Here is a 21977-nt window from a genome sequence, read left to right as displayed (position 1 = left end):
ATATGGCCCTTGGTGTCATGGAATTCTACTCAATATTGATCCAGAATAGATTTCAATGTACAGTGGTGCCCCGCAAGACGAATGCCTCGCAAGACAAAAAACTCGCTAGACGAAAGGGTTTTGCGGTTTTTGAGCTGCTTCGCAAGACGAATTTCCCTATGGGCTTGCTTCGCAAGACGAAAACGTCTTGCAAGTTTGTTTCATTTTTCTTAACACCGTTAATACAGTTGCGACTTGACTTCGAGGAGCAACTCATAGAACGCGGTGTGGTAGCCTTTTTTGAGGTTTTTGGTGATTTTTGAAGCTATTCCAAAACTTTTCCGACACCGTGCTTCGCAAGACGAAAAATTCGCTAGACGAAAAAACTCGCGGAACGAATTAATTTTGTCTTGCGAGGCACCACTGTATAGTTAGCAGAGAAACCACTTGAACACGTTGCAGGATTCCCCAAAAATAGTCCAGAGGCAATTTAGGGAAGTTTTTAATGTTTGAAGTTTTATTCTGTTTTTAGTGTTCTGTTGGGAGCCGCCCAGAGTGGCTGGGGAAACCCAGGCAGATGGGCAGGGTATACATAATAAAATTATTATTATTATTATATTATTAATATTAGTATTTCATCCAGCAGAGCTTTACTGCTACTAAAGGCAAATGAGCATAATAGTCGCAAATCCAATACATTCACGATTGGCACTGTCCGTAAGAAATCCAGACATAACTTAAACTTACAATAACTTATAATAGGTCTAAACCTTAACACTATATACAGAACACCACACCAGAAGGAAAAAAGAGATAGAAAGAGAAAGTGAAAGCCAGGCTCCTTCTGACCTTTTATAGTCAGCATGACCTTGACAGAAAGACAGGACCAGTTTAAGCCAGCTGTACTCAGCTTCTCTGAAGGAATAACCCAAACATCAGGAACCTTCTGCTTGTTTCTTTCACACAGAGAGGCTTCCAGAACCCTCTTGAATTAAGTAGAATAGGAAAGATCTCTACACATCAGATGAATACTTTCTGTACTAAGAAATGTAAACTGACGCTTGGGGCCAGTGGAGTCTTTCTCAGCCTTACCAAGAGACTCCAAAGATCGGACCCTCTGCATGCTAACTGAGATACAGTGGCGCCTTGGTTCTCAAACGCCTTGGTTCTCAAACACCGAAAACCCGGAAGTTACGGTTTTCAAACATTTTTCGGAAGCCGAACGTCTGGTGCAGCTGTCAGCTATTGTTTCTGGGGCACCTGCACCAGTCAGAAGCTGCACCTTGGTTTTCAAACATTTCGGAAGTCAAACAGGCTTCTGGAACAGATTAAGTTTGGCGCTTTTGTTTTTGCTATTTATTTTGTGTTTTTGAGGCATTTTCGGTTCCTTTGTTTTTGTGACTGTGTGGAACCCAATTCAGCTACTGATGGATTGATTGTGTGACTGCGGAAATGGATAAAAGTCCACCATCCAAACAACTACTATCATCAGTGCAGGGAATAATTTTTTTAAATTCATAATAAAATTCATGGTAAATTGCTGTTTTAGGGGTTGTTTTTAAAAGTCTGGAACGGATGCATCCGTTTTGCATTACTTTCTATGGGAAAGCGTGCCTAGGTTTTGGAACGGACTTCCGGAATGGATTAAGTTTGAGAACCAAGGTACCATTGTACAGCCCTGCAGTTCTGCATTTCCTGGTAGCAAGCCCTATCGAACGTGGTGGGGCTTGCTTCTGAGTAGACATTAACTGGGTGGTGCTGCCCGTTCATCTAAGAGGCTTTCCTTTTTCCTCTCTTCCCAGTGAGGCCGTCTCCTCCTAGAGTCCTCCAGAAGTCTCCGACCGGTCAGGCACTGCCTCCCTCAAAGGTATGGCCAGGAGTGCAGAAAGGCAGTTTTGTGCAGGGATGGGGAGACCTCCAGCCCTCTCTAGGAGCAGCGGGACTCAGAATCCCATCCGCACCTGCCGGCATGGCCAGCGGTCATGGGTGATGGAGTCTACCAGCAGGTCTTCTGTAGGCATCCCATCTCTGATGTTAGGAGTGAAGAGGCTCAGATTTGCTCTAGGCCATTGGTGTGGGCCAATTTTCTATTTCTCTCTCTCTCTCTCTCTCTCTCTCTCTCTATATATATATATAATTAGTTTTTTAACGTATCATTTTCAACAATTATTAAACATACTTATATAACTTATACAACTTTTTTGACTTCCATCAATCACATCTGAAAATTTTCCAATCTTTTCACTTAATTTACATTTCTTACTTTCACTATTACATTTAAATAGCATAACTAATGTCCCTCTTCTTTGCAATATTTCATATATTTCTCCTTAGAAAACTTCTTGTAGTCCTACTAGCGTAATTTGTTGATTACAGTTGCTCTTCAAATAGTTCGTATATTTCTTCCAATCTTCTGTAAATCTCTGGTCCCGCAGGATTCGAATCCTTCCTGTCATTTTATCCAATTCTGCGTAGTCCATTAATTTTGTCTGCCATTCTTCTTTCGTCGGTACCGCTTCTCAGCCTGATCTGCCTCGCAGGCTCGTTGTGCGGAACAGAAGGTGGCGGACTCTCCTTTACTGGAGGTTTTCGAACACAGGACAGGGGGCCAACTGCCAGGGATTCTTGAGCTGTGATTCTTGCAGTGGGGTTGGTCTAGATTTCCTTTGGGGGTCCCTTACAGTTCTGCAATTCTGTGAGGATAATGTGGAGGAAGAAAACCAGATGATTGTGCTCCGAGGTCCCTCCTTAACAGTAAGGATTATATTGTTGTATGACGTGCCTGATAAAGTACGGCTATTTTTTTTCCATTTCAGCGCCACCCAGACTATATCCCCGAGGAGGAAATCCAGAAGGAAGTCCGGCAGATCGAGAAGGATTTGGATAAGCTGGAGCTCAAAGGGGTGGAGATGGAGAAGCAGCTGAGGAACTGCGAGGGAGGTGAGGCGGGTACAGGTGTCTTCGGGGCAGAGAAGCGACTGCGGTCCCCCCCTGCATGATTAGTTACTCTTAGTATGGGATACAGTGGTACAGTGGTGCCCCGCAAGACGAACGCCTCGCGAAACGAAAAACTCGCAAAATGAAAGGTTTTTTCGTTTTCGAGTTGCTTCGCAAGATGAATTTCCCTATGGGCTTGCTTCGCAAAACGAAGCTTGCCCCGCAAGCTCCGGGGACAGCGGGAAGCGCAGCACGTCTTCCCCGCTGTCCCCGGACCTCTTTTGAAGCAAGGGGCGGCGGGGAGAAGATCGCTTCTCCCCGTTGCCAGCCCCGCAAGCTCCCCGGACCCCTTTTGAACCAAGGGGTGGCAAGGGGGAGAAGCGATCTTCTCCTCTCCGCCCCTTGCTTCAAAAGAGGGGACAGAGCGGCGCTTCCCCTCTGTCCCCAGATGGTCTCCATAGGAATGCATTGATTGATTTTCAATGCATTCCTATGGGAAACCGTGCTTCGCAAGACGAAAAACTCACAAGAAGAAAAAACTTGCGGAACAAATTAATTTCGTCTTGCGAGGCACCACTGTACCTTGGTTGTGAGTCGAGGAACCGCCACCTGCATAGGATTATAATAAGACACAAAGACACATTATTTTTGGTTAATGGGCAAAATAAGGCCACAACTTTATTGGTTACAGCGTGTGAGTAGTATTGGCTTAGGCATTGGATAAAACAGCAATACATGACTCCACCCTGCTCAGCAGGGAGTCATATCAGGGTTAACAACCAGTGGGAGGAGCTTGTTGATGCAAATACAACTGGAAGCTCCCCCATGACGTCACCGGGGGTCGTGCCATGGCCCTAGCCACCAGCAAGGCTTCGGACAGGATCCACGACCACTGGATTCCTTTAACGGAATACCCAAAAGAGGAGGGGTAGATGATGGCTCATACCTGATCCTCCAGCACAGTACACATATTCCAATGCCTAACCGCCAATACCAGAAAGTTGTGACGAGTTGCTACGAGGTAGGCAAAAAAACCCAAGAGGCTGGTGCCAGTTTGCCAAATGGATAAAAAAGTCCGGCCAGGTCCCTTGGGCAACCAAGGCAACCAACCGAAGTCCATAGCAAGGTTAATACGCAGAGGAAACTAACCTAAAGGGAGGGAGGGCGGGAGATCCGATGCAAGCAGGAACAGACTGGGGACAGAACGCTGCCGCGGCTGCTTAAATGCAGCTAACCCCGCCCACCAGCCAGCCCTATTGGCCGGCTGAAGGGCTTGGTCGCGGCAGTGGAGCAAATCAGGAGCAGGGAGCCGAATAAGCCTGTACAATGCTGTACAATGTTTATTGCTTTCATTTTATGGATCAATGGTCTCATTTGATAGCAAAATTCATGTTCAATGACTGTTTTAGGGGTTGTTTTTAAAAGTCTGGAACGGATTAATCCATTTTGCATTACTCTCCATGGGAAAGCGTGCCTTGGTTTGGGAACGCTTTGGTTTTGGAACGGACTTGCGGAACGGATTAAGTTTGAGAACCAAGGCACCACTGTATATGAATTGTTGAAGCTTTTCCTTCGGGACGCTGCCCATGGTTTGTTTGGCGGGGTCCGAGATGTCCCCCTTTCAAGCCCCAATTGGCTCAGTTCTAAGATTTCTATATTCCCGGAAGTCAGGGTTTATCAAACCTCTGGCAGCCTCCGAAGCGAAGAGCTCAGAGGTTTCTTTGGTCTTGCGTCTGCAGATGAGAGCGAGGATGCCCTGATGGTGGAGTGGTTCAAGCTGATTCACGAGAAGCAGCTGCTGCTGCGGCGGGAGTCTGAGCTGATGCACAAGTAAGTGAAACCTGAGAATTGCAGAATCGTGGAGGGGCACCCAGGGGTCTGTCAGGAGTTCAGACTACACTCAAGTAGGACCCTGGCAGAGACACATGCCCGACTGGCATGTTCCCTCCCTCCTGGTCTTTCATTCAGGAGCTTCATAAGCTTTCTTCTGCACGAACATCACAGCGACCGATGTCGACCGACACCGGCACACTTAGGGATCTGCAGAGTTTGCGCATCATGCGCGTGACAGACCTCAGCAACTCAGCGTTTGGGCTAATCTACTTTATTTACACACGGAGCGCTGCAACATGGCTCCCTCTCTCTCTAGCATCAGACAGCAAAGAACAAAGGACAATAGTCCCACTTCACGGAACACAGTAACACAAACATCCTGTCTCCATCACTTCCCACTCTGTGGAGTCAAAATATACACCGTCATGTGATAGGCAACAATCCCATGACTGCAATCATGGAGCAGGAATTCTAACAGGCTCATCCAGTCCAGCCCCCTGCAAAGCAGGATCGCAGCTAAGGTCTGGAAAAGTTTGCCCATTTCTCAGCAGGGGCGGGGTATGTGTGTGTGTGATGGGAAAGTGGCTGCAGAGATGGTATTCGGCCTGTCAGCTGATATCCTCCCCTCTGCTGGATTTTTCAAATCCGGCAGATTATTGATGTGTTTATAACCGTATTCACATACTGCTCTTTACTAAAAAAAAAATGAAAACAAGAAGGACTAGAGTGGCTTAGAACAATTGCACATTAAAAACCATGCAATGGAAAGGACAAAAAGAAGTTTAAAGAGCCATTGTGCTGTTAGTGGCTTAAGTGTTGGGCTAGGACCAGGAAGAGACCAGGGTTCAAATCCTCCCATCAGTCATGGAGGGACTCACTTTGGGGGGCAGTCTCTGCCTCTCAGCCTAACCCACCTCACAGGGTTGCTGTGAGGATAAAATGAGGAGGGGGAGAACTTGAGGGGGAGGGGGATGCTAGGTGACGCAGATAGGGTGCAAGAGAGTCAAAATGGGAAGGTGGAAAATAGTCATACAATGGGCAAAAACTCCTGATCGTGGCCAAGTTGTTTTGATGCTTGATATCATTTCTCGCTAACCTTCCTCCCCCTCCTTTCTTTGGAAACCGACAGGATGAACCAACAGAAGCTGGAGGAAAAGCAGTGGGACATCGAGAGCGAGCTAAGGAGCCTCATGAGCAAATCTGGTGGGTCCTCCGCCTTTCTCTAGAGACTCTTTTTTAAGAAAATGTTTTCCCCTCCCCTTTCCCTTTGCTCTGATCCAGTACAGGTGACTCGCGTCTTGTGCTGCTTTCACTTTGTGCAGGTGAAAAATACTACCGTATTTTTTGCACCATAACACTCACTTTTTTCCTCCTAGAAAGTAAGGGGAAATTCTGTGTGTGTTATGGAGGGAATGCCTACAGGTGGCATGCCTATGGATTTTCCTCCTCTAAAAACTACGTGCGTGTTATGGTCGGGTGCGTGTTATAGAGCGAAAAATACGGTACATACATACATACATACATACATACATACATCTGGATCCACACGTCCTTCCACAGTGGAGACATAGGTTTCCGTGCGGGAGTTGATCACGGTGAGGGTTTGCCAAACGTGCCTTCCTCTTAGCACATTTCTCCCTTGCGTTCTGAGTTTGAGTGTCTTCAAAGCCCACAAGACCTTTGGTAAAGGCTGTTCTCAAACTGGAGTGCTCGCAGGCCAGTTTTCCCCAACTGTCAATATTTATTCTACATTTTTTTAGATTTGCCTTGAGATAGCCTTTAAACCTCTTTTGTTGACCACCAGCATTATGCTTTCCATTTTTAAGTTCGGAATAGAGTAGTTGCTTTGGAAGACGATAATCAGGCATCCACACAACATGACCAGTCCAACGAAGTTGATGTTGAAGAATCAGTGCTTCCACACTGGTGATCTTTGCTTCTTCCAGTACACAGGCGTTAGTTCACCTGTCTTCCCAAGTGATATGTAAGATTTTTCGGACACACCATTGATGGAATCTTTCGAGGAGTTGGAGATGGCGTTTATAAGTGGTCCGTGTTTCACAAGCATATAGTAAGGTTGGTAGTACAATAGCTTTGTAAACAAGCATTTTGGTTTCCCTGCAAATGTCCTAGTCCTCAAACACGAAAGCTGCACTCACAGAGCTCAGGCGATACATACAGACATGGAGAGCAGGGGAACCAAACCCTCATGGAAGCTACAAGTTGCCTGCACATTTTGCCAGGAACATCTGGTCCTCGGTCCCCCAGACCTTGTGGGGGGCCGGACTATATTTTTTTGGGGGAAATGAACAAATTCCTATGCCCCACAGATAACCCAGAGATGCATTTTAAATAAAAGGACACATTCTACTCATGTAAAAACACGCTGATTCCCGGACTGTCTGCAGGCCGGATTTAGAAGGCGATTGGGCCGGATCCGGCCCCTGGGCCTTAGATTGCCTACCCATGTTGTAATGTCTTGGGACCTTGGGGTGAAGGACAGGTGATAAATTTATTATAAAATTATTATTTATTACAACTAATTTATTGACCTCCTTCTAAAGCACCACCTCAAGGTGATTTACACATAAGGTAAAAAAAAAATTAAAGTTCAAAACATAGCAGCAGCAAATGCATTTAAAACATGACTGGAACTCTAAAAAGCGGACACTCATGGTAGAGGCCTACTGGGTGAATAAGGGGCAAGACCGTCCGCGGCTTCCTCTGTACTTCCATGTCTTCTTCCATGCCTTCCTGGCTTCCTCTCATTCTGTTCCTTTTGCCAATCCTCCGCTGGAAGGCACATTCGTCCTTTCAGTTTTCTTTTCCATTCTCCTGCCGTCACTGTCGCCACTCGAATCCAGGACACGGGGTTGGACTTTCACATGCCTTCCCAGTGTGGTGTAGTGGTTAAGAGCGGTGGACTCGTAATCTGGTGAACCGGGTTCGCTTCGCCGCTCTTCCACATGCAGCTGCTGGGTGACCTTGGGCCAGTCACACTTCTCTGAAGTCTCTCAGCCCCACTCACCTCACAGAGTGTTTGTTGGGGGGGAGGAAGGGAAAGGAGATTGTGAGCCGCCTTGAGACTCCTTCAGGATATCAAATCCAAACTCCTTCTCCTCCTCCTCCTCCTCCTCCTCCTCCTCTTCTTCTTGGCAAGTCCTGCCAGCCACCTCCCCACCACCACTGCCACTGCCCCACTCACAGCTGTGTGGATGTTTCATGAGCCAATTAATGGTAATGGCCTGTCCCATTTCCCTTCCCCCTGTTGCTCAGAGTTCTCGAAGACGCCCAGGGAGAAGGCCCGCGAGGAGGAGCTGCTGGCGTTGTACGTGGCCACAGTCAACGACCGGAATAAAATCGTGGAAGACTTGGATGAAGACCGACTCAGGTGCGCAAAGGCCTTTCAGGCAGGGGGTGGGGGAGAAGGCTGTGGCTGTGCATTGCCTTCACTCTGTTGCCTATCCCTCACCATCCTGGAGAAAAAGGACAAGTGAGGTACTGTAGGGTTATGTCCTGGACCCGTTGTTGTTCAACTGTCAGACTTCAGGGAATCGGCTTTCTCCCTGCCCGCTGCCCACCCAGCAGCAGATAAGCAGAACAAAGGAAAAGGAGTCTTCTAACCAGTTAGAACCTTTAATGATCATAGTGAGAGAACAAAGGACCCATCTCCTAGAATGGCGGTGCTCCCAATTAAGGGTTACACCCCCTTTATCTACGTCACTCCTACGTCTTGTAATCTGAGTTTGTCCCCTCTGCTTTCTGTTCTGCCACTGTCTCAGCCCTTCTTGACCTTGGGGAGAGTGGATGAATGCTTTCCAGAGACAGTGAATCTGTTAACTCTCTATCTCCCAGTGTCCCTTCTCCTAGCTGTTCCCCATCCAGTATTTCCCAGCTTCTGCCTTCTGAACTATGTCCCTCTGCAAGCCACTGTTCCAAATCTATACTGTCCTTCTGCTCCTGGGGAGAATCAGGATCCTGATCAGGGCAAGGGGGAGGCTCCCACCATTCTTCCTCAGTGCCGCCCTCCTCTGCACGGTCCCTGACATCAACATCTTTGTAAGGAATGAAGGGGATGATCATCAGATTTGCAGATGGCCCCAAACTGGGAGGGGTAGCTAATGCCGCAGAAGACAGAATCAGAATTCCAAATGGCTGTAACAAATTATGCAATGGGAATCACGGTGATTGCTGCAGGGTCGTCCGTGTTCTGCAACGTAACCGTATGCAAAGAGAGCAAGTAGATGCATAGCTTGGTTTGCATAATCTGTGCCAGCTGCAAAAACCGACTTTTACTTGCACAGAAAAGTTGTTGACCTTAAGGACAGGTGAGGCAGTGGAATAACAACAACAACAACAACAACAACAACAACAACAACAACAACAACAACAACAACAGTTTATTTGTACCCCGCCCATGTGGCTGGGTTTCCCCAGCCACTCTGGGCGGCTACCACAGAGACTAATAATAATAATAATAATAATAATAATAATAATAATAATTACACTAAAATGTCACACATTAAAAACTTTCCTGAACAGGGTTGCCTTAAGATGTCTTCTGAATGTCAGGTAGTTGTTTATCACTTTGACATCTGGTGGGAGGGCGTTCCACAGGGCGGGGGCCACTACTGAGAAGGCCCTCTGCCTGGTTCCCTGTAGCTTTGCTTCTCACAGGGAGGGAACCGCCAGAAGGCCCTTGGCGCTGGACCTCAGTGTCCGGGCAGAACAATGGGGGTGGAGATGCTCCTTCAGGTCTACTTGGCTGAGACCGTTTAGGGCTTTAAAGGTCAACACCAACACTTTGAATTGTGCTCGGAAACGTACTGGGAGCCAATGTAGGTCTTTCAGGACTGGTGTTATATGGTCTCGGCGGCTGCTCCCAGTCGCCAGTCTAGCTGCCGCATTCTGGATTAGTTGTAGAAGAAGACCCCTGAAGGGGCACTGCCAGTCAGTGAAGACAGACCTGAGCTAGATATGGCCCCAGGGCTCAGTGCAAGGCATCTTGCAGTCCTAAGGAAGATGCCTCCCCACATGTAAGAAGGAAGGATCTGAACTTGGGACCTTTGCCATGCGAAGGTGATGCTCTGCTGCTGAACTCGGACCCCTCCCATCCTCTCCAGTCTTGGCGCTTCAGGGCTCTGTCAGTTCCTCCCTTCCCTGTGTAGGAGTGGAACAGGCTGCAAAGTTGGGCTGCCTGCCTCTTCTTTCCGTTTTTGCCTCCCTGTTCCTGGTTTTCCTGTTCCTCAAGAGGAAGCCCCTTCAGGAAAAGGAGGCAGGACTTCTTAATAGAGGGCCCTGCATTGAGGAAGCCCTCTTTGGCCTCAGCGTTTTCTGAGAACGGCCAACAAGCTCCCACAGTGGGTCTTTACTGGCTCCTTCTGCCAATCGAGGTTCATAGGGTCCGGCTCCTTGGCAAGCCTTTTGGAGTAATTAGGAACCGTCTTAGTTTCTGGCTGCCGTTTCCTTGTCGGTCCAGGTCTTTTCGCTCCAAGCTCTGAAAGGATTCGCTGACTAGGCAGGTAGGGAAGAGGCTACGTTGCCAGCCTGGTATTTCTCTCCCCTGCTGCCCCCCCAACCTCCCCCCCCCCACAAAACTTTCTGTGAATCAAATCAAAACTTTGCTGAGTTAAACCGAAGGGCTTGCTTCAATTGAAAAAGACTTGCAAATGAGTGTCAGGGAGGAGGCGAGGCTCCCTGCCGGGTCTCTGCTTGAGTCTCTGCTCGCCTCTTTGGACGAATGAGCAGAACAGGAACTCCTGCAGGACGACAACGGGCAGCCTCCTCTGGGAAACAAATCATCGTGTGCCTCCGATAGAAGAATGATCTGATGATTTGCGCCACAGAGACATGGCAGAATTAGCCAATCCCGGCAACAGTTGATTGGAAAGGGGCACAATTGCTGTAGGGAATCATGCAGAGAGGCGGTAGGCAACCTCCTGACTTTTCTTTGCTCCTGCCTCCTTGATTAGTTTTTTGAGGAGATGGCTTCCTTGATAGAAACAGGGGAGAGGGAAGGGGCTGGAATGGTAGAATGCACTCTGCTCCTTTGAAAGGTAGGGTCTGGCTTGGCTGAGCTGAGCCAAGGGTCATTCCTGACCTTTATGAAGCCAAGAGTCCTCATCTATCTAAGTTGCATAGTTCAGTGCGCTGTTCTCCATAGCGTTCCAGCTGCTGAAACATCTGGAGTGCATTCTCCCCCCCCTTTCAACTGTCTGTCTTTCCTTCCTCAGGGAAATTGAAGAAGATGAAGTGATAGCGGCCATGATCCAGAAGCTTGGTAAGCCTGATCTTTTTTTTGGGGGGAAGCCTTGTCCTTGGATAAGACCAGATATGCTGGGTCAGATCTGGACCATATTCACAACACACATTTAAAGCAATATCAATCAGTCATTTTATCTGCATGCTGCCTTTCCAAAGTTCAAACCATGCTCAAGGCGTAGCTTACAACATATATACAGTGGTACCTCGGGTTAAGTACTTAATTCGTTCCAGAGGTCCGTACTTAATCTGAAACTGTTCTTAACCTGAAGCACCACTTTAGCTAATGGGACCTCCTGCTGCTGCCGCGCCGCCAGAGCACGATTTCTGTTCTCATCCTGAAGCAAAGTTCTTAACCTGAAGCACTATTTCTGGGTTAGCGGAGTCTGTAACCTGAAGCGTATGTAACCTGAAGCGTATGTGTCAGGGGTTCAGGAGCAGAGGCAAGGGCAAGGGAGGAAACAGAGAGCGAGGGGGAGGAGGCAGAAGAAAAGATGAGTGATGACGACGACCCGAGATCTCCGAGTCTTTCCAGTGAATCAGAAGATTCACAGAAAGGAGCACCAGTGGTCAGGGCAAGGGGGGAGCCTAGGGGGACACCCCAGGAAGATAGAGCCAGAGGGGACTCAGAGGAGAGCAGTTGGAAATCGGGACCAGCGTCACAGCCAGAGAGCAGGGAAGAGGAAGAGCGCCAGAGATCAAGCGCTGGCAGCTCGCAACAGGGGGGAGGGCACGAGTCAGGAGTGGCCACACCTCCATCGGGGAGCGAAGAAACGGTCAGACGGAAAGTGGAAGGTTGGGCACGCGCGCCAAGTTCAAATGCACAGGAAAGTGACGCAGTAGGCAGCCAGGAAAGGGAGCCAGGTCCTAAAGCCCGGCGCAAGGAGACAGGGAGTTCCGGGGGGTCGGCGTCAGAAGAATCCCGGAAGGAAGAGACCCTGGGGGGCAGAGGGACCCAGAGGAGAGCAGTCAGGCGGAAAAGGTGGAGCAGGGCTAGGATATTAAGTTGGTGCACAAGGGGCGGAGACTCAGACGGAGCTTCGCCGATCTAGCCATTAGACGTAGAGTTGCACGCAGCAGCTTGGGAATGGAAACTGTAACTCAATAAAGACTTTTACTTAATGACCGCTGGCTAGCGTGATCCTCTGTGAGCTAGGATCTTGAAGCAGCTCTGACAGTAAGCTCCGTCTCCAAATTGTGGGCATCTACAGCCTCGAGGAGAGGAGAGAAGCAGGTGCCTACTAGCTAGCTCACGAACGGCAGACAACATGACGGCTGAGCAGCAGATAGAGGAACTCAGAAAAGCAGTGTCACAACTGAATGCCGAGGCTCTCGCATCCAGGAAGAGAGAGGAGGAGGCAGCTGCCGCCTGCAGGGATCTCCAGGTCAGGTTGGACATGCTTACGAAGCACGGGCAACTGACACCCAGACAGGAGGGAATTGGGTTGGCGAGACGAACAGGCCGTCTGGTCTCTCACTTCGATGGGAACCTGCAGCAGTACCCCAACTTTAGAGCAGATGTAATGTGCGCACTGGAACTGCTGAAAAAAGACTTTAGAGATGAGCAAGAGAAAGTGGGGTTCATCATGTCCCATTTGCATGGGGAAGCTAAAGCATGGCTGCGCAATTTGTGGAGGGATAAGGTTCCGGCGCTCCAAAATGCGGATGCCTTTATTAAAGCGATGGATGGGTGTTTCTTATCAAGCATTGACGTGGATCTTGCTCGGCAGCAGATACATGGACTGAAACAAGGGAGGGCCAGCGTAAGGCAGTATCATGCCCGCTTTTTCGCTTTGGTCAGTGCTCTGGAATGGGACAGGGATTCGGCTCCTGTAAGAGACCTGTTTTGGGAGGGATTGCACGGCTCTGTTAAAGATGAAATTGCGAGGGGGGAGAGACCCCGGACCACGCAGGAGATCGTTCAGAGGGCGCTGGCGGTGGGGGTGCGGCTGGAAGAACGTCCGTGGAGCAGGGACGAAGGGCGTGGAGGGCGCGAACCAGCCAGGGGCTCCTCCTTCCTTCCCAGAGAAGCAGCGCGTGCGCAATCCACGCCTCCGCCAGGAGGAGGAGTGGAACCTATGGAGGTTGGAAGTGCAAGGGCTCAATCAGCAGCCAGAGCCCTAGCACCGACAACAGTGAAAGCGAAGCCTCCTAGAGGGAACAGGAAGTGTTACATCTGCGAGGATCCAGGGCATAGGGCGAAAGAGTGTCCCCGGAGGCTCCACAAGCACACTGCAGCCTCAGCAATGGTAACTGCAGCAACGCAACAAGGAGGACCACAGCAGGGAAACGACGATGTCTGGCTGGAGGAAGAGGCAATGGGGCCCAGCCAGACGTGTCAGTGAAGAAGTCCCCGGAGATTTCACAGCCCATGGACCCCCTCCCGCCCAAACCAGTAGTGAGGCTCACCGCATCGCTCCAGCTGCCCAATGGAATCACCATGGACGTGCCGCTCACCATTGACTCGGGAAGCAATGCGGACTTTATAGGGCAAGACTTTGTAGACCGGCACGCTATACAGTTGCTGCCGGCCACGCTGCCCCTGCAGGTGGTCACGGTGGATGGCAGGGAGCTGCTAGGGGGGCAAGTGGTGAAGCAGACGCCACCAATGGTGATGCGCCTTGGGAATCACAAGGAAATCATCAGCTTCAACGTCACTCAACTATCGGACACGCCCATTGTATTGGGCATGAGTTGGCTGGACAAGCACAGCCCAACGCTGGCTTGGTACCAGAGGCAGCTGACCTTCGGCTCTTCCTTTTGTGCTGAACACTGCATCGTCCCCCGGCAGGAAGGAGGGGAAGAGGAGTCACAGCTGCTGCTAGGCACGCTGCAAGCGATTCCCCACAAGTACGCAGAATTTTTGGAGGTTTTCTGCGAGAAGGAGGCGGACAGGCTACCCCCCCACAGACCATATGACTGCAAAATTGACCTGCTGCCGGGGGCGGCGCTGCCTAAAGGGAAGCTGTATTCCATGTCTGAGGACGAACTGCAGGAACTCAAAGAGTTCATAGATCATAATTTGGAGCGCGGTTTCATCCGGGAGTCCAAGGCAGCGGGGGGCAGTCCTGTATTCTTCGTTAAGAAGCGGGACACGCCCCAAAAAAGACTTGTGGTGGACTATCGCATCTTAAACAGTGTGACCAAGCCATCGGACTTCCCCATGCCCCGAATCGACGACCTCCTCGCAAAGGTACGGAAGGGCAGCGTGTTCACCAAGTTAGACCTGCGAGGGGCGTACAACCTCATTCGCATGCGGGAAGGGGATGAGTGGAAGACAGCCATGTTCACGCCGCTGGGCACCTACGAATATAGAGTTATGCCTTTTGGATTGCAAAATGGCTCCCACGTTTTTCAAGCGTTCATGCATCACGTGTTGGCGGGGCTCCTCTACAAGACGTGCGTCTGTTTCTTAGATGACATCCTGATCTTTTCGGAATCGCAGCAGGAGCATGACAGACACGTCAAAGAAGTGCTAAGCAGGCTACAGCAGCATAGGCTCTACGCCAAGCTGGAAGAAGTGCCAATTCGACGTGACGGAGGTGGATTTTCTGGGCTACAAGTTGTCTGACAAGGGGCTCGCCATGGACAGCGCCAAGGTTCGAGCGGTGTTGGACTGGAAGAGCCCACGCAACCGGAAGGAGGTCCAACGGTTTGTCGGCTTCGCGAACTTCTATCGCAAGTTTATCAAAGGCTTCGCTATGCAGACAGCGGCCATCACGGACACGCTTAGCTCCAAAAAAAAGAAGTTCATCTGGACAGAGCAGGCGGAGCAGTCCTTTCAGGCACTCAAGCGTCTCTTCGCGTCGGAAGAGCAGCTGCTGCATGTCGACCCCAGCAGGCCGATGAGGGTGGAGACAGACGCCTCGGACAGAGCCGTGGGGGCAGTCCTGCTGCAGAAAGACCCGCAGGGGGTTTGGCGGCCGGGAGCGTTTTACTCCAGGAAGCTCAGCAAGTCCGAACAGAACTACACCATCTGGGACAGGGAGTTGCTGGCCATTCATGCAGCATTCAAAGCATGGAGGCACTTCCTGATCGGCGCCAAGCACACGGTGCAGGTCTGCACGGACCACAAGAATCTGGAGCACTGGCGCACGGCACAGTTCCTGAACCAAAGGCAGATACGTTGGGCTGAGTTCTTTGCGAACTTTAACTTCCGAATAGAGTATGTCCCGGGGGACACCAACATCATGGCGGACGCTCTCTCTCGTAAGCCACAATATCTGGAGGACGCCAAGCCAGCAGCCGCCATGCACATCTTCGCACCAACAGTGTGGGCGTGCGCTGCGGCAACTGTGGACCTGGAGGCGGTGCGGCGAGCGTTGCAGGATGACTCCTTCGCGCAAGCGAAGATGGCAGAGGTGCACAGGGGCACGGCAGCGACCGACGAGTTCCAGCTGCGAGATGGATTGCTCATCCGTAAAGGAGCCATCTACGTGCCGGGAGACGAACTTCGTGCCAAGGTACTGCAGCAGCTGCACGACGCGCCCACTGCCGGGCACTTTGGCAAGGAGAAGACGGTGGAATTAGTCGCCAGGGACTTCTGGTGGCCCGGAATGAGAGGGGAGGTCGCGGACTACGTGGCGAGGTGTGACACCTGCCAGAGGGCCAAACCGGTGCACAAACCGCCGGCCGGACTGTTGGAACCGCTGCAAACTCCGGTCGAACCATGGGAGAGGGTGGCCCTGGACTTTGTCACGGATCTGCCCAGCTCGAGGGGCAAGACGGCCGTGCTGGTGGTGGTGGACTTGTTCTCCAAGATGGCACATTTCATTCCGTGTGCCAAGGTGGCCACGGCGGAGCAAACCGCCAAACTGTTCATAGACCACGTGTTCAAGGTTCACGGTCTGCCACGGTCTATTCTGTCCGACCGGGGGCGACAGTTCATCTCGAATTTCTGGCAGAAGCTGATGGGCTTCCTGAACGTCAAGATCAACCTGGCGTCGGCGAGACACCCGCAGACCAACGGGCAGGCGGAGCGGGTCAATGCCATCATGCAGCAGTACCTGAGATGTTATGCGAATCAACAGCCTGCGACGTGGGTGGATTACCTGCCGCTCGCCGAGTTTGCCTACAACAACACGAAGCACGTGTCCACGGGGGTCACGCCGTTCTTCGCTAACAACGGGAGGCACCCCAGAACCTTCCCGGGACTGGAAAGGATGGGGGAGGGGGAGCCGCAGACAGCAGATGCGTTCGCGTCGGAGTTGCAGGAGGTCCACGATCAGCTGCGGCGACACCTGGAGCTGGCCAAACATGCATACAAGGTGCAAGCGGACAAACACAGAAGGGTTGGCGAAGAGATCCATGTGGGAGACTGGGTCTGGTTAGCAGCCCACGCAGTGCCGGCCAGGTCGTTGGCCAAGAAGAAGCTGGGGCACAAGCAACTGGGGCCCTACCAAGTCGAAGAGCAGGTCAACCCGGTGGCTTTCAGGCTGGCGCTTCCGGAGGGTTCCAGAATGCATCCGGTGTTCCACAGATAGGTGCTCACCCCCTACAAGGCACCGCACAGGTTTCAGGAACCCGGAACGGCACCGAGTCCGCTCAGAGAAGGAACCGGGCACGCGGGAGTGGCACAGAAGGAACGCATCAACGAAGTCACGGAGATTTTGGACTCCAGATGGGGGGAAGAAGGGGTAGAATACCTTCTCGCCAAGGAGGGCACCCCGGCCAGTGCGAACAGCTGGGTGCCGGGCTACGCCTTGGACGAACCTCTGCTCAAAGACGAGTTTCATGCCCTCTTCCCACATAGACCAATGCCAGCAGAATTTTTCGACGACTGGCTTTTCACGCCAACGCTTTCTGCCAGCACGTTCCGGGGGTTCGACTCGGACGAGGACCCGATACGAGACGCCCGTTCCCCGGAGGGGTCACCCTCGGGATCTGCCTCAGAACCCTCGTATTGGTGGGACGATAGACCAGAGGAGCAGTGGCGCAGGAAGTGGCAGGAAGGTCCAGGACGAGCAACGCCGCCAGAAGGAAGTGAGGGAGAGACGGACATGGACGTTTTCGGGGACGACCCTGGTTTCGAGCACGGCGGCACAGAGATGGAAGCGGAGGTGACCGTCGTCGACGAGAGCAGGGAGGCAGAACCGGGAGACTTCAGATGGAGGCCCGCCACGGGAAGCGAACTGTATCCGACGTTCGTCCCTCTGACACAGCAGCACCCAGTTCCCGCACCGGAAGGAGGGGAGGGGGGAACGGGGGGCTTCGAGGGGGGGATGGATGTCAGGGGTTCAGGAGCAGAGGCAAGGGCAAGGGAGGAAACAGAGAGCGAGGGGGAGGAGGCAGAAGAAAAGATGAGTGATGACAACGACCCGAGATCTCCGAGTCTTTCCAGTGAATCAGAAGATTCACAGAAAGGAGCACCAGTGGTCAGGGCAAGGGGGGAGCCTAGGGGGACACCCCAGGAAGATAGAGCCAGAGGGGACTCAGAGGAGAGCAGTTGGAAATCGGGACCAGCGTCACAGCCAGAGAGCAGGGAAGAGGAAGAGCGCCAGAGATCAAGCGCTGGCAGCTCGCAACAGGGGGGAGGGCACGAGTCAGGAGTGGCCACACCTCCATCGGGGAGCGAAGAAACGGTCAGACGGAAAGTGGAAGGTTGGGCACGCGCGCCAAGTTCAAATGCACAGGAAAGTGACGCAGTAGGCAGCCAGGAAAGGGAGCCAGGTCCTAAAGCCCGGCGCAAGGAGACAGGGAGTTCCGGGGGGTCGGCGTCAGAAGAATCCCGGAAGGAAGAGACCCTGGGGGGCAGAGGGACCCAGAGGAGAGCAGTCAGGCGGAAAAGGTGGAGCAGGGCTAGGATATTAAGTTGGTGCACAAGGGGCGGAGACTCAGACGGAGCTTCGCCGATCTAGCCATTAGACGTAGAGTTGCACGCAGCAGCTTGGGAATGGAAACTGTAACTCAATAAAGACTTTTACTTAATGACCACTGGCTAGCGTGATCCTCTGTGAGCTAGGATCTTGAAGCAGCTCTGACAGTATGTAACCCGACGCACCACTGTATATATAGTATCACATAACTACACACAGAGCAAAAGTAGTCATGTCCAATAAACAAAGCATGAAAAGGTACACAGCCTGCTTAAACGATCTCCATATAAATCTTGAGATCCAAAAGAATGATGCAAAAACTTCCTGCAACAACTTCCCCGAAGTTGGAACAGTGGACGAACAGTGGACGCTCAGGTTGCGAACGTGATCCATGCAGGAGGCACGTTCGCAACCTGCAGCGCCGTGTCTGTGGATGCGCAGTTTGCGATTCGTCGCTTCTGCACATGCACAAAGCGCAATTTAGCACTTCTGCGCATGCACGATCGCCAAAACCCGGAAGTAACCTGTTTCAATACTTCCGGGTTTCGGCGCGTCCGTAACCCGAAAACGTGCAACCTGAAGCGTCTGTAACCCGAGGTATGACTGTAATCTGTTTGGCAGCCTCAGCTTTTGCAGCTGGAGTCAGTCCGGGCCCTAGGAGGAAACAAGACCAATAGAAGCCCAGATGGTGTTCTCCATGTGGTGGTGTTGGACTCCAACTCCCATCAGCCCCCAGCCAGGGATGATGGGAGTTGTAGCAGGCACCATGCAGCCTGTCCCTCCCATAGATAACAACCTTCCTGGTCTGAGGAATCAGGTGATCTTGGGAATCCAGTCTTGAGTCCTTTCCTGCATTTACACTCCATAATCTATCACACCTCTTGATCGCAACCGCAACTGCACTCTTGTTCAGTTATGCAAAGGTGCGTACAGTGGTACTTTGGGTTAAGAACTTACTTCGTTCTGGAGGTCCGTTCTTAACTTGAAACAGTTCTTAACCTGAAGCACCACTTTAGCTAATGGGCCTCCCGCTGCCGCTGCACCGCTGCTGCACGATTTCTGTTCTCATCCTGAAGCAAAGTTCTTAACCCGAGGTACTATTTCTGGGTTAGGGGAGTCTATAACCTGAAGCATCTGTAACCCGAGGTACCACTGTATTGTTTTTCTCACCCTCTGCAGATGTGCCCCGTAACACCCAGGAAAGTGAAAAGAAGAAAACGAAATTTGGCTTATTCCATATGTTGAAGATAAAGAACTAGGCAGAAGAGTGAAGTATCTTTGGAGAGACGGAGAGTCCGTTTGCTGTTGGTGATGGAGTAGCCATTCCGTTTCCGTTTTCTGCTTTAGGAGAGTAAAGGCCATTTGGCCAAAAATAGAAAAGAAAAAAGAAAAGAGGAAGCTGAAGAATCGAACAAGGGGTTTATTCAAAACCTGGAAAGTGGGCAGTCAGGGATGGAGTGTCTCTGGTCCAGATCCTCAAACTGAGCAGGCCTTGAAAGCCAACTTGATGGACTCATTGGCATCATTTGGAGAGCAAATGTGATCATTGGCTGGTGTTTCTCTGTACACTAGTCTGTCTGGAGAATCCCAGTCCAGTCTAGAACAATTCAGGAACTCTGTTTAGGACCAGTTTCTCGCTCCTCTGCTACCAAGAGAGTACAGTGGTGCCTTGGTTCTCAAACTTAATCCGTTCCAGAAGTCTGTTCCAAAACCAAAGCGTTCCAAAACCAAGGCACGCTTTCCCAGAGAAAGTAATGCAAAATGGATTAATCCATTCCAGACGTTTAAAAACAACCTCTAAAACAGCAATTTAACATGAATTTTACTACCTAACGAGACTATTGATTCATAAAATGAAAGCAATAAACAATGTACTGCAGTCACACAATCAATCAATCAATCAATCAATCAGTAGCTGAACTGGGTTCCACACAGTCACAAAACAAAAAAAGCTGCAAAAACAAAAAACCCAAATAAATAGCAAAAACAGACAGACCTCAGTGTGGCACTCAAAACAAAAGTGTGGCACTTAATTTGGAAGCGTAACACTCAAAATGGAGCACATTCGGTTTCCAAACTAAGTATGCAAACTGGAGCACTTATTTCTGGGTTTGGAGTGTTTGAGTTCCAAATTGTTTGAGTACCAAGGCGTTTGAGAACCAAGGTACCACTGCAATTGGGCATGGAGCTGCCAGAAACCTTATGGCTTCCCCAAAGAATTCTGGGAAGTGTAGTTTGTTAAGGGTGCCGAAGGCTCTTAGGAGGCCCCTATTCCCCTCACAGGGCTACAATCAAGAGGATTGGAAAACCACTCGGAGCCAGGTTCACACCACACATTTAAAGCACTATCTTACCTCTTTAAACAGTCGTGGCTTCCCCCAAAGGATTATGGGAGCTGTGGGTTTGTTGAGGGGTGCTGAGAGTTCTTAGGAGCCAACCCCCCGCTACATTTCCCAGAGTGGTTCAACAACGGTCACCATACATTTAAAACACCGTGATAGACCCTTAAATTTTTAATCTTCCCCCAAAGAAATCTGGGCATTGTAGTTTGTTCAGGATGCTGGGAGCCCGTCCCAGAACTACAATTCCAAGACTTCCCTGGGAAGAGGGAGACACTCTGGGAATTGCAGCTCTGGGAGGGGCAGTGCCAGATTTACATATAAGCTAAACAAGCTATAGTTTAGGGCCTGCCACTCTCTTGGCCCCCCCCCCAAAAAAAAATAAAGGAAAAAAAAACCCCTGGATGTACATTACCAAAATATAAGATAAAAAACAAATAAAATAAAACCTACATCCAGCAACAGTGTTTTGTGTTGTGTAGGCTCCTGTGATGTAAGTCATGGGCCCCGCCTGCTAGCCTGCTCCCTCAAATATCACTGGTTTGCTCATTTCTATATATAGGGTGCCTACATTCTGCATGGACGGGTTGCATGGCAACATGGGCAAATGGCTTGAGATTCCTATTAAAGGTAAAGGTACCCCTGACCGTTAGGTCCAATCGCGGACGACTCTGGGGTTGTGTGCTCATCTTACTCTATAGGCCAAGGGAGCTGGCGTTTTCCTGCAGACAGTTTTTCTGGGTCATGTGGTCAGCATGACTAAGCCGCTTCTGGTGAAACAGAGCAGCGCACGGAAACGCTGTTTACCTTCCCGCCAGTGTGGTACCTATTTATCTACTTGCACTTGACGTGCTTTTGAACTGCTAGGTGGGCAGGAGCAGGGACAGAGCAACGGGAGCTCACCCCGTCGCGGGGATTCAAATTGCCGACCTTCCGATCGGCAAGCCCTAGGCTCTGTGGTTTAGACCACAACGCCACCTGTGTCCCATAAGATACCTATTAGGTCCATAAATTACCATATAGCATATATTCAGCACAAAAACCAGCAATGATTTGTTGTTGACAAAGGACAGCTGGCCATAGAAAGGGCCCCATTACCTTCAGTAGCTTAGGGCCACATCAGACCTAAATCTGGCCCTGGGGAGGGGAATAGAAGCCTCCTGACAACTCTTGGCACCCCCAGCAAACCACACAGTTCCCAGAATTCCTTGGGGCGGGGGAAGCCATGGCTGTTTTTAACACCCTGTCCTTACGCAAGACCCCTTCATGTGTTGAGCAGAGAGGAGGGTGGCTTTAACTGGGTGGAGGGTGCTGCTGAATTGGGCTTCGGTGTGCATGCCAGGCGCAGAGCACCCATATAGAAGCAGCTCCCCCCACCCCACCAGTTAGAACGGGGGGGGGGGGCTGCTGTGTGGACTAGATGACCTTTGGTGTACCTTTCAATTCCACAATTCTATGATTCTTGTGTGTGGGGAGACCAACTCGCTGCGAACATTTCCTTCTCACCACTAGGTGGCAGCGCAGCTCTCAGCAAGCCGGTTTGCCCAGAGCATCACGGACCACTTGACTTTTCCTTCTTTTCAAAATAAACCTCAGGAAGTTGTATTAAAGACAGAAGGGAGGGGTGGGAAAAACAAATAAGGGAAATTTGTTTTTTTCTTATATATATATATATATAAAAGAATGACAACATCCAAACATGCGCGCCCGTGTAGCTAGCCGGTTGCTCCCGCAATGGGCTTCTTTTTTGCACTTGTTTGTATTAAATCGAGAATGATTTAAACGGCGCCGGTTTATATAACGTGGCTTTGCT

General features: G+C 50.7%; 1 protein-coding gene across 2 annotated transcripts in view; it reads left to right on the top strand.

Annotated features, from left to right (window-relative positions):
* Positions 1-20532, top strand: part of MICALL2 (MICAL like 2) — a 57465-nt gene extending 36933 nt beyond the window's left edge. For both annotated transcript variants that reach the window (XM_081169466.1, XM_081169467.1), the window contains exons 11-17: positions 1782-1846; positions 2796-2919; positions 4656-4746; positions 5879-5952; positions 8026-8140; positions 10983-11029; positions 19005-20532. In XM_081169466.1, coding sequence (XP_081025592.1) covers positions 1782-1846; positions 2796-2919; positions 4656-4746; positions 5879-5952; positions 8026-8140; positions 10983-11029; positions 19005-19084 — 596 coding nt within the window. In that variant the 3' untranslated portion in view covers positions 19085-20532. The remainder of the gene's footprint in view (positions 1-1781; positions 1847-2795; positions 2920-4655; positions 4747-5878; positions 5953-8025; positions 8141-10982; positions 11030-19004) is intronic.
* Positions 20533-21977: the final 1445 nt, after the last annotated feature.

The sequence above is a fragment of the Podarcis bocagei genome (assembly GCF_964188305.1).
Source record: "Podarcis bocagei genome assembly, chromosome: 14".
NCBI lineage: Eukaryota > Metazoa > Chordata > Lepidosauria > Squamata > Lacertidae > Podarcis > Podarcis bocagei.
The sequence above is the reverse complement of the archived record's forward strand: the minus strand, read 5'-3'. Positions and strand labels throughout refer to the sequence as shown.